Source organism: Oncorhynchus clarkii, chromosome 9 (genome assembly GCF_045791955.1).
Source record: "Oncorhynchus clarkii lewisi isolate Uvic-CL-2024 chromosome 9, UVic_Ocla_1.0, whole genome shotgun sequence".
Taxonomy (NCBI): domain Eukaryota; kingdom Metazoa; phylum Chordata; class Actinopteri; order Salmoniformes; family Salmonidae; genus Oncorhynchus; species Oncorhynchus clarkii.
Genome location: NC_092155.1, coordinates 17,652,704 through 17,665,001, shown reverse-complemented (window position 1 = coordinate 17,665,001; position 12,298 = coordinate 17,652,704). Strand labels below are relative to the sequence as shown.

Below are 12,298 nucleotides of genomic sequence, written 5' to 3'. Positions count from 1 at the left end.
AGTATATAGAATGTAGTATATACTCATTATGTAGTATACAGTATGTTAGTATGTGTACTCAAACACAGCTCTTGTGTCTGTAACTGTCACTGGAATGGAGGTATACTAAACATAGTTATGCTACTCTGTCATTCCTGTGTTTAAGGAGGTTTTGTTGTAATTGAGTTTCGAAAGTTTTTAAAATGAGGGCACCACTAATATGGAGGTTATTAGCAGAATATAGCGAGCGGGTGGTTTGGCAGATGCCTAAGGAGAGACTGCCCATTGTGGGAGTGTAGGTAGGGCATCAGAGAAACAATGAATGAATGGAAATAAATAAGTCTATGAACAGGATTCTTGTGTTCTAGTGTTGGATTTTGTGCTTCCCTATCTAGATATAATGAAACAAATATAGAGTTTGGTGAAATCCTTAAGAATGTAAAGCCTTTATTAGAAAACTGAAACTAAACCATTCCCCTTCCTAGTATGTGTTGAGACAGACAGAGGAAGCTGTCATGTCTACCATTCGAAAACATGTTTGGGCGGGATAAAGATCAGATGTCATCTTAGAGAATCGACTTTGTCAAAATTCTGCTGAAAGTGACCCATAAATAAAGCATGTACACCTCTGAGAAATTGCTCAATGGTGGCAAAGTTGAGTCTACTAGTGTCTGTCCGGGGGGGGTGTAGTGTTTTGTGTTATGTGTTTTTGTCCGCTAACTTGGCTCTGGGTTGTTGTTGTTCTTGCCAAGAACAGATACCATGTCAAAACAAGCACTCTCAACTTCCGACCGGGGGGAGGGGGAGGGGGGGGGGGGGGGGGGGGGGGGGGTGGCTCTTGTTTTCAGTTCGCATTTGGTTTGTATTTATCCACTCTGGAATAAGAGATAGATTCTGGAGGAAGAAAAAGAGGCATAACAGACTGACAGGAAGGCATAACAGAATCATAGGAAGGCATAGCAGAATGACAGGAAGGCATAGCAGAATGATAGGAAGGCATAACAGAATGATAGGAAGGCATAACAGAATGATAGGAAGGCATAGCAGAATCACAGGAAGGCATAGCAGAATGATAGGAAGGCATAGCAGAATGATAGGAAGGCATAGCAGAATGATAGGAAGGCATAGCGGAATGATAGGAAGGCATAGCAGAATGATAGGAAGGCATAGCAGAATGACAGGAAGGCATAGCAGAATGATAGGAAGGCATAGCAGAATGATAGGAAGGCATAGCAGAATGATAGGAAGGCATAGCGGAATGATAGGAAGGCATAGCAGAATGATAGGAAGGCATAGCAGAATCATAGGAAGGCATAGCAGAATGACAGGAAGGCATAACAGAATGACAGGAAGGCATAGCAGAATGACAGGAAGGCATAGCAGAATGATAGGAAGGCATAGCAGAATGATAGGTTGGCATAGCAGAATGACAGGAAGGCATAGCAGAATGACAGGAAGGCATTGCAGAATGACAGGAAGGCATTGCAGAATGACAGGAAGGCATAGCTGAATCATAGGAAGGCATAGCAGAATGACAGAAAGGCATAGCAGAATGATAGGAAGGCATAGCAGAATGATAGGTTGGCATAGCAGAATGATAGGAAGACATAGCAGAATGATAGGAAGGCATAGCAGAATGATAGGAAGGCATAGCAGAATGATAGGAAGGCATGGTCCTCCATTTTACCCAGGTGACCCGTCCTCCATTTTACCCAGGTGACCTGTCCTCCATTTTACCTCAGTGACCCGTCCTCCATTTTACCTCAGTGAACCGAAGAGAATCTTCCTTCATCACCTGTATCAGGTGTGCTGACAGAAAAAATCCCAGCCTGCATCGGGCAGACATTGTTACTTCCCTGGGTGCATCTCAACACTACTTGGAAGTACAGTTCAAGTCAACATTTTGGACACACCTACGCATTTCTGGGTTTTTCTTTATTTTTTACTATTTGTAGAATAATAGTGAAGACATCAAAACTATGAAATAACACACATGGAATCATATAGTAACCAAAAAAAGTGTGAAAGAAATCTAAATATACTTTATATTTTATATTCTTCAAAGTAGCCACCTTGATGACCGCTTTGCACACTATTGGCATTCTCTCAACAAGCTTCATGAGGTAGTCACCTGTAAAGCATTTTAATTAACAGGTGTGCCTTGTTAAAAGTTAATTTGTGGAATTTTATTCCATCATTACTTTAAGACATGAAGATCAGTCAATCGACAAAATTTCAAGAACTTCAAAGTTTCTTCAAGTGCAGTTGCAAAAACAATCAAGGGCAATCTTGAAACTGGCTCTCATGATGACCACCACAAGAAAGGAAGACCCAGATTTACCTCTGCTGCAGAGGATAAGTTCATTAGAGTTAACTGCACCAAATAAATGCTTCACAGAGTTCAAGTAACAGACACATCTCAACATCAACTGTTCAGAGGAGACTATGTGAATCAGGCCTTCAATGTCAAACTGCTGTAAAAACAAAAACACTACTAAAGGACACCAATAAGAAGAAGAGACTTGCTTGGGCCAAGAAACACAAGCAATGGACAGTAGGCCGGTGGAAATCCGTTATTTGGTCTGATGAGTCTAAGTTTGCGATTTTTGTGATTTTTGAGATGTTTTTCCAACCGAACGGATGAACGGATGATCTTCGCATGTGTGGTTCCCACCGTGAAGTATGGAGGAGGAGGTGTGATGGTGTGACCAAACCTCCAGGCTGTTTAAGGGCTATTTGACCAAGAAGGAGAGTGATGGAGTGCTGCATCAGATGACCTGGCCTCCACAATCACCTGACTTCAACCCAATTGAGATGGTTTGGGATGAGTTGGACCGCAGAGTGAAGGAAAAGCAGCCAACAAGTGCTCAGTTTTATATATAGTGTTGATGTCTTCACTGTTATTCTACAATGTAGAAAATAGTCAAAATAAAGAACAACCCCTGAATGAGTAGGTGTGTCCAAACTTTTGACTGGTACTGTATCTTGTAAGCATATGGCCACAGGTACAGGAGCAGCCATACAGCTGGGATTACCCACAGCTCGTACAGAGACAGGTGTGTCTGAGCCTTGATCAAAGACACTGGGCTGCCGAGGGAGAGGGAGAGAGGGAGGGGGACTTATTTGATATTCATTCACATAGATCCCATTTGATTGGATGAATGGCTTGAGGACATTGTCACCATGATGGCCCCATAAGGTGGTAGAAGCTCTTGGCAACATCTTCTGTAGTCTGGCATCTGGCCCTTGTCATATCCCAAACAATGAGCCCCACTTAAGGCAATGTAGCATCTGTTCAGATGCACCACTGTAGTTGCTATTCCCACCTCTTCCATCCCTTCTTTAACGAGTGTGTGTGTGTTTGTGTGTGTGTGTGCGTTTGTGTGCATGTGAATATCTCCCCCAGCAGCTCCGCACATATGGAGCAGTCATCTCTTCTCTGCACTCTTGCCAAAGTGTGTGAGGCGTTTTGGAAAGCACAGCGGCAAAGTTTCCTTAAACTCTTTAGACTCTTTGGACTCCTCTCTCTCTCTCTCTCTCTCTCTCTCTCTCGCTCTCCTAGCGCTCTCTCCCCCTCTCTCTCTCTTAGCTCTCTCCTAGCTCTCTCTCTCTCTCTCCCATATCTCTCTTTCTCTCTCTAAGCTCTCTCATAGCTCTCTCTCCCATCTCTCTCTTTCTCTCTATTAGCTCTCTCATAGCTCTCTCTCCCATCTCTCTCTCTCTCCTATCTCTCTCTCTCCTATCTCTATGCTTTGACAGATATCTAAACTCAAATACAGACACCCTTCCACTGCTGCTTTTTTATCTTTCTTAGATGGATGTATCACATAGTAGGACCTGCCAAGTACATTGTTGAGGAAATGCATGTGATGTACACACACACACACACACACACACACACACACACACACACACACACACACACACACACACACACACACACACACACACACAAACACACACAGAGGCATCATGCCAAAAGGTGTTTCGCTTTACCAGCTGCCAAATCCTACAATTAGTGAGGCCCACAACTGTTTTATATATATATATATATATACACACTCAGCTGTGGCAACCCCTTCTTCACTACCAGCCATCAGTCATCGTCTCACACCGTAACACGAACCACTGCGGCCCCACAGCCCTTTAAACAACCGCCCCATAAAAGACCCAGAAACACCCCAAGACACAAACCTCTCAGTCATGTCTCTCTCTCCTCTCCTCACCCCTACTCCACCCCCTCCTCAGGCCGCAAAGACATCACTGTGGTTTGGTGACAGCAGACAGGAGTTAGGTCTAGGGGAGATCCAGGGAGGGCCCATACCATAACTAAGCAGCCTGCCAGGGTGCACTGACAGCTGGGAGCGGGCAGCAGCCAGGACTGGGATTTTGGGATGAGAACCAGGGTGACTTTGAGGAGAGGAGTAATTACATTACCCCGCTGGAGACTCTTGAAGCCAATTAGACCGGCTGCGTGCGCCACCGTGCATCATTTTATTTTGTACCCCCACACCAGACGTGATCACGACACGCAGGTTAAAATATCAAAACAAACTCTGAACCAATGACATTAATTTGGGGACAGGTCGAAAAGCATTAAACATTTAGCTAGCTAGCTTGCACTTGCTAGCTAATTTGTCCTGGGATATAAACATTGAGTTGTTATTTTACCGTGTCTGAGGGAGTCCTGTCCTGCAAATATGATTTCGAAATCTTTGAAATACTTTGAAAGTTCGCATTAGCCTGCCTAAAGAAGCCAGATGGGTGGTGGTTACACTTTTTGTGACTATCATATTCGTCCCATTTTGCCAAGCATGCTCCATCAAACACAGATAAAGCATTTGAAATGATTTCTAATAGTGCTTGAACCCAGGTGTGAGGCAGCTGCTATAGTAGGGTTGTTCTAGTGCTCTAGTGGTTAGCTGACAGCAGACCTATCAGACTAGAGGAGAGGGTCATTGCTGCTTTTTTCTTCTCTTCTCTCTATTGCTTGACTTGCCAATGTCCATTTTGTTTTCGAGGAGTAAGTCTCACAGAATTGTGGGGTTGTGTGTGTGTGTTGGGGGGGTTGTATGTGCAGTTAACTAATATCATTCATCATTCCATTTTTAAAATGTAACCATGTCAGTGATGTTGGAAATATGTTGGTATGCTGGTCTGCGTTCCGAGCAATGGCATCTTTCAAACCACATGAATGCATTTGCTATATTCATGGAGTTACACACCGTAACACACACACACACACTTTCACAATACCACAATATCATGATCCAACTACATCCGCCATTCATTCACACATGTATTAATTATTCCAATCTCCCCCCCCCCCCCCCGCAGCAAATCCTGCGTCACTCGCGGGCCAACGCCACCAAGGTGATCTTCCTGATAACGGACGGCTACTCCAACGGGGGCGACCCTCGCCCGGTGGCAGCCGCTCTGAGGGAGCAGGGGGTGGAGATCTACACCCTGGGGATCTGGCAGGGGAACATCAGAGAGTTACATGACATGGCCTCGCATCCCAAGGACCAGCACTGCTACCTGGTGCACAACTTCGCCGAGTTTGAGGCCCTGGCTCGCCGTGCGCTGCATGAAGGTGAGGGGAATGAGCAACTGAATAGTTTGAGTACCAGTCTTTTCACTCTTTGCCACTCCTTGTCAAGTCGCCACTTGTTGTATTCAGCACAATGACGAATACAATTTTATTTGACTCTCGTGTCATGCCAAATACATTTTCATAAAGGAGTGGCAAGGAGTTTAATGATAGCACAAGAGACTGGTACCCAGGCTGACACTTGAAGGCTTATGTGAATCAGGTTTTACAGTACTATGTCAATGGGAGATTTGTGGGAAGGAAAGATTGAGTGGAAGCTGTTTTTCTCAACTTTGCATACAGGCAGCCCATTGTGACTAAGATATATAGTGCATTCAGAAAGTGCATTCAGAAAGTATTCAGACCCCTTGACTTTTTCCACATTTCGTAACGTTACAACCAATACATCACCGGGGTCAAGCTTCCTGCCATCCAGGACCTCTATACCAGGCGGTGTCAGAGGAAGGCCCTAAAAATCATCAAAGACTCCAGCCACCGTAGTCATAGACTGTTCTCTCTGCTACCGCACGCAAGCGGTACCGGAGTGCCAAGTCTAGGACCAAAAGGTTTCTAAACAGCTTCTACCCCAAGCCATAAGACTGCTGAACATCTAATCAAATGGCTACCCAGACTATTTTCACCCCCCCACTCTGCTACCACTCTGTTATTGTCTATGCATAGCCACTTTAATAACTATTCCTACATGTACATAATTATCTCAATTACCAAAACATCGGAGCCCCCGGTAAGCATTTCATTGTCACCTGTTGTATTCAGCGCATGTGACAAATACAATTTGATTTGACTTGATTTTGATTTTATTTATTCTAAAATTGATTAAATCGTTTCCCCCCCTCATCATTCTACACACAATAACCCAGAACGGCAAAGCGAAAAACTGTTTTTTAGAAATATTTGCACATTTCTTACAAATAAAAAAATGAAAAATCACATTTACATAAGTATTCAGACCCTTTACTCAGTACTTTGTTGAAGCACCTTTGGCAGCGGTTACAGCCTTGACTCTTCTTAGGTATGACGCTACAATCTTGACATACCTGTATTTGGGGAGATTCTCTCATTCTTCTCTGCAAACCTTCTCAAGCCCTGTCAGGTTGGATGAAGAGTGTCGTTACACAGCTATTTTCAGGTCTCTCCAGAGATGTTCGATCGGGTTCAAGTCCGGGCTCTGGCTGGTCCACTCAAGGACATTCAGAGGCTTGTCCCGAAGCCACTCCTGCGTTGTATTGGCTGTGTGCTTAGGGTTGTTGTCCTGATGGAAGGTGAACCTACACCCCAGTCTGAGGTCCTGAACGCTCTGGAGCAGGTTTTCATCAAGGTACTTTGCTCCATTCAACTTTCCCTCAATTCTTACTAGTCTCCCAGTCCCTGCCACTGAAAAACATCCCCACAGCATGATGCCGCAACCACCATGCTTCACCGTAGGGATGGTGCCAGGTTCCCTCCAGACGTGATGCTTGGAATTCAGGCCAAAGAGTTCAATCTTGGTTTCATCAGAGAATCTTGTTTCTCATGGTCTGAGAGTCCTCAAGGTGTCGTATGGCAAACTCCAAGCAGTCTGTCATGTCTCGTTTACTGAGGAGTGGCTTCCGTCTGGCCACTCTACCATAAAGGCCTGATTGGTGGAGTGCTGCAGAGATGGTTGTCCTTCTAGAAGATTCACCTATCTGCACAGAGGATCTCTGGAGCTCTGTCAGAGTGACTATCGGGTTCTTGGTCACCTCCCTGACCAAGGCCCTTCTCCCCCAATTGCTCATTTTGGCCCGGCGGTCAGCTCTAGGAAGAGTTGTGGGGGTTTCAAACTTCTTCCATTTAAAAATGATGGAGGCCACTGTGTTCTTGGAGACCTTCAATGCTGCAGACATTTTTTGGTAACCTTTCCCAGATCTGTGCCTCGACACATTCCTGTCTCAGAGCTCTACGGACAATTCCTTCGGCTTGGTTTTTGCACAGACCAACACTATCAACTGTGGGACCTTATATAGACAGGTGTGTGTCTTTCCAAATCATGTCCAATCAATTGAATTTACAACAGGTGGACTCAAAACAAGTTGTAGAAACATCTCAAGAATGATCAATGGAAACAGGATGCACCTGCACCTCAATTTCCATTCCAAAATTAAATCTAGAATCCTATTTCGCAACAAAGCATCCTTCACTCATGCTGCCCAACATACCCTCGTAAAACTGACTATCCTGCCGATCCTTGACTTCGGCGATGTCATTTACAAAATAGCCTCCAACACTCTATTCAGCAAATTGGATGCAGTCTATCACAGTACCATCTGTTTTGCCACCAAAGCCCCATATACTACCCACCACTGTGACTTGTATGCTCTCGTTGGCTGGCCCTCCCTTCATATTTGTCGCCAAACCCACTGGCTCTAGGTCATCTATAAGTCTTTGCTAGGTAAAACCCCGCCTAATCTCAGCTCACAGGTCACCATAGCAGCACCCACCCGTAGCATGCGCTCCAGAAGGTATATTTCACTGGTCACCCCCAAAACCAATTCCTCTTTTGGCCACATTTACTTCCAGTTCTCTGCTGCCAATGACTGGAACGAATTGCAAAAATTACTGAAGCTTGAGACTCATATCTCCCTCACTAACTTTAAGCACCAGCTGTCAGAGCAGCTCACAGATCACTGCACCTGTACATTGCCCATCTGTAAATATCTCATCCCCATATTGTTATTTATTTATTTTGCTCCTTTGCACCCCAGTATCTCTACTTGCACATTCATCTTCTGCACATCTTTCACTCCAGTGTTTAATTGCTAAATTGTAATTATTTCGCCACTATGGCCTATTTATTGCCTTATCTTACCTAATTTTCCCTAAAAACATGTTTTTGCTTTGTCATGATGGGGTTTTGTTTTTCTTTAATCCATTTTAGAATAAGGCTGTAACGTAACAAAATGTGGAAAAAGTCAAGGGGTCTGAATACTTTCCGAATGCACTGTATATATATAAAAAATTGAAGTTTGGTAAAATTCCATCCAAGTCCTGCAGACAGTTTGCTCTGTACATCTAGCCAACACATAACATCAGAGAGTCAAAAAGGAGGTGAAATACTTCGGTGCTGGAGTCATCATTTTTCAGACGTCAATTGCATCGGTCCATAAAACAACAACATGCAGCACCGAAGCGTCCCAAGTGGCACCCTATTCCGTATATATCCCTATGGGCCCTGGTCAAAAGTAGTGCACTATAAAGGGAATAGAGTACCATTGGGACACAGCCTACATTAGAACCTAGACGGTGGTAAATCTGTCCTGTTAGACAGAGAGAGTGATAAGGTTGTCAGACGGTTCATCCCAAATGGCACCCTATTCCCTTTATAGTAAACTACTTTTGAACAGGGCCCATAGGACTATATAGGGACTAGGGTGTTATTTGGGACGGATCCAGTGTGAGCCATGGCAGCCAGTTCATGTTATCAAGCCTGCCGTTTGTCTCTGTTTTACTGACTCTCCCTCTCCAAGTCTACTCCTCGCCGCTGCCAACCCCAACTCAAGCATCAGCCCCTCAGCCCCATAGCCCCAGTTCCAGCCATTGAGTCCATTGCACCAGGCAAGCTCAATCAAGTGTAGCTAACATTTTTGCAAGTGTACAAATGCTATTTGAACCCAGGTCTGCTTTCTCTACCTCTGCCAACCCCTGGACCAAACACCATCCTCAGCCATGTGTGAAAAACATCTGGCCCACAATGCTCTTTGATTGGTTCCCGCTTCTCAGAAAGAACAAACAATCACTCAGCCAATCCTGCTCCCTTTGTCATTATTTATGTATGAGGCAGATAAGCATGTCTAGCCCTAGCTTAGCGTACATGACATTTCCACCGGATTCATCAACACAGATGTGTTTATACAGTAGTAGGCCAATTTACGGTAATCTACTCTGTTATCAGGATTGGAGTAAACTACAGTTATCAGTAAAATGACTCAGGAATGTTTTTTTCCCACCAGTATATTGACCTCTTCCAGTGGCCTTTGGTTTGATTCATTGGTTTGCTTATATCACAAAATCACTCTCTCTCCTCGCTATCTCCTCTCCTCTGCCTTCGTTCTCTCTCACCTCTCGCTTTCCCTCTCCTTTCTCATCACCCCTCGCTCCTCTTTTAGTGAGTTGACCCTCCACTCACTCCCTCTCTTCTCCACCTCTCCTTTCTCATCACCCCTCGCTCCTCTTTTAGTGAGTTGACCCTCCACTCACTCCCTCTCTTCTCCACCTCTCCTTTCTCATCACCCCTCGCTCCTCTTTTAGTGAGTTGACCCTCCACTCACTCCCTCTCTTCTCCACCTCTCCTTTCTCATCACCCCTCGCTCCTCTTTTAGTGAGTTGACCCTCCACTCACTCCCTCTCTTCTCCACCTCTCCTTTCTCATCACCCCTCGCTCCTCTTTTAGTGAGTTGACCCTCCACTCACTCCCTCTCTTCTCCACCTCTCCTTTCTCATCACCCCTCGCTCCTCTTTTAGTGAGTTGACCCTCCACTCACTCCCTCTCTTCTCCACCTCTCATTTCTCATCACCCCTCGCTCCTCTTTTAGTGAGTTGACCCTCCACTCACTCCCTCTCTTCTTCACCTCTCCTTTCTTTCCATCTCTCCTCTCTCCTTTTCTATGGCCAAGCAAGAAGTTTATGAAATGATGAAAATATTTACAAATATCCTCGGGTGACCTTTGACCCCTGTGTCGACCCTTGTCTCCCCTCAGACCTGCCAACAGGAAGTTACATCCAGGAGGACCTATCCCGCTGCTCGTCTCTGTGCGAGGCAGGTTTGGACTGCTGTGACATCATGGCCAGCTGCAAGTGTGGCACCCACACGGGCCAGTACGACTGTATCTGTGAGAAGGGCCACTACGGCAAGGGGCTGCAGCAAGAGTGCACAGGTAGGTCACAGATGTAGGGGAATGTGCCCAGTATGGACCATAGACATAGAGAAGTTTTATATCTATGGTAAGGACAGCCATGTTGACTCCGTTCTTGTTGCCTCGTGAATAAATATGTAAGCATAAAATTACTTTAAAAATAACTTTTTGGAGTGTGGACCCTCTACAATGCGTCTAATGGTTTCATCTTGGTGTATGCACTAGTTCTGTGCACAGTGGTTTCAAGAACCGTTGTCAATAAGGACATCCCTGGGGTCTTTGGAGAGTCACTGGATGTCGTGACGGATGGTGAAGTGTGATTTCAGAGGGTTTCAGCCTGGGCTATCTGACTAGTTCACCTCTGAAAACAGACCACTTAGCCCCATGATGCCTGTCAATCATATTCAATCAAATGTATTCTATACAGTGCCCTGTAAGCTCACCGTGAGTTAAGGACAAATTACCAAGTGTCATTGATTCACTAAGGAGTCTGTGTAGCCAGTCAGTGCTGAGATCCTGATCAACACATTTCCCCAAGGTGTAGGAGCTGACCTTGGAGCCGTGTGTGTGTGTGTGTGTGTGTGTGTGTGTGTGTGTGTGTGTGTGTGTGTGTGTGTGTGTGTGTGTGTGTGTGTGTGTGTGTGTGTGTGTCGGTCCTAGACCTATCAGTGTGTAGAGAGGCCTGGTAGGGGTCTGTGACAGACAGTGATGTGTGTTTGTGTGCATTAGGTCTCAGATGACCTAGCTCTCTCTCTCTTTCTCTCTCTCTCTCTTTCCCTCACTCTCGCTCTCTCTCGCTCCCCCTGTTGTGCTGTTGCTGCCAACATTTTTTAAATACTGGCTCTGAAATGTGCTGAGGGCATCAGGGTCATCAACGGGAACGGCTCCCAAATCACAATCAGATGTTGTGGAGACAAAAGACAGTCTGCTTATTAACTCCTGTTTAATTAATTGCAGAGAGCCAGAGAGCAGTGTGTGTGTATGTTTAAGCAGACAGACAGACAGACTCTGAGGAAGGAAGATGCTGTGTGACACACAGGAGGCTGCCGAGGGAGCGAACAGCTCATAATGTCTGGAACAGAGCAAATTAAATGGCGTCAAACACTTGGAAGCCATGTGTTTGATGTATTTGATACCATTCCCCTTATTCCGCTCCAGTCATCACCTTGAGCCCGTCCTCCCCAATTAAGCTGCCTCCAAACCTCCTGTGGTGTGACGCTAGGCTAAACCACAGGTTACTGCTTCCTGTGTGTCGCTCACCACCCTCAACAATCTCACCACCCTCAACATGTCCAAGGTAGAACTTATATGTTCTATATACACTGCTCAAAAAAATAAAGGGAACACTTAAACATGCTGTTGTGCAAATGGAATAGACAACAGGTGGAAATTATAGTCAATTAGCAAGACACCCCCAATAAAGGAGCGGTTCTGCAGGTGATAACCACAGACCACTTCTCAGTTCCTATGCTTCCTGGCTGATGTTTTGGTCACTTTTGAATGCTGGCGGCGCTTTCACTGTAGTGGTAGCATGAGACGGAGTCTACAACCCACACAAGTGGCTCAGGTGTAGTGCAGCTCATCCAGGATGGCACATCAATGCGAGCTGTGGCAAGAAGGTTTGCTGTGTCTGTCAGCGTAGTGTCCAGAGCATGGAGGCGCTACCAGGAGACAGGCCAGTACATCAGGAGACATGGAGGAGGCCGTAGGAGGGCAACAACCCAGCAGCAGGACCGCTACCTCCACCTTTGTGCAAGGAGGAGCAGGAGGAGCACTGCCAGAGCCCTGCAAAATGACCTCCAGCAGGCCACAAATGTGCATGTGTCTGCTCAAACGG

The 12,298-nt window shown here is 45.5% G+C and overlaps 1 protein-coding gene across 1 annotated transcript in view; it reads left to right on the top strand.

Moving 5' to 3' along the window:
• LOC139417482 (sushi, von Willebrand factor type A, EGF and pentraxin domain-containing protein 1-like) overlaps window positions 1-12,298 on the top strand; it is a 171,971-nt gene that overhangs the window by 47,001 nt on the left and 112,672 nt on the right. Inside the window, exons 2-3 of the mRNA XM_071166761.1 lie at window positions 5,317-5,572; window positions 10,306-10,482. Coding sequence (XP_071022862.1) covers window positions 5,317-5,572; window positions 10,306-10,482 — 433 coding nt within the window. The remainder of the gene's footprint in view (window positions 1-5,316; window positions 5,573-10,305; window positions 10,483-12,298) is intronic.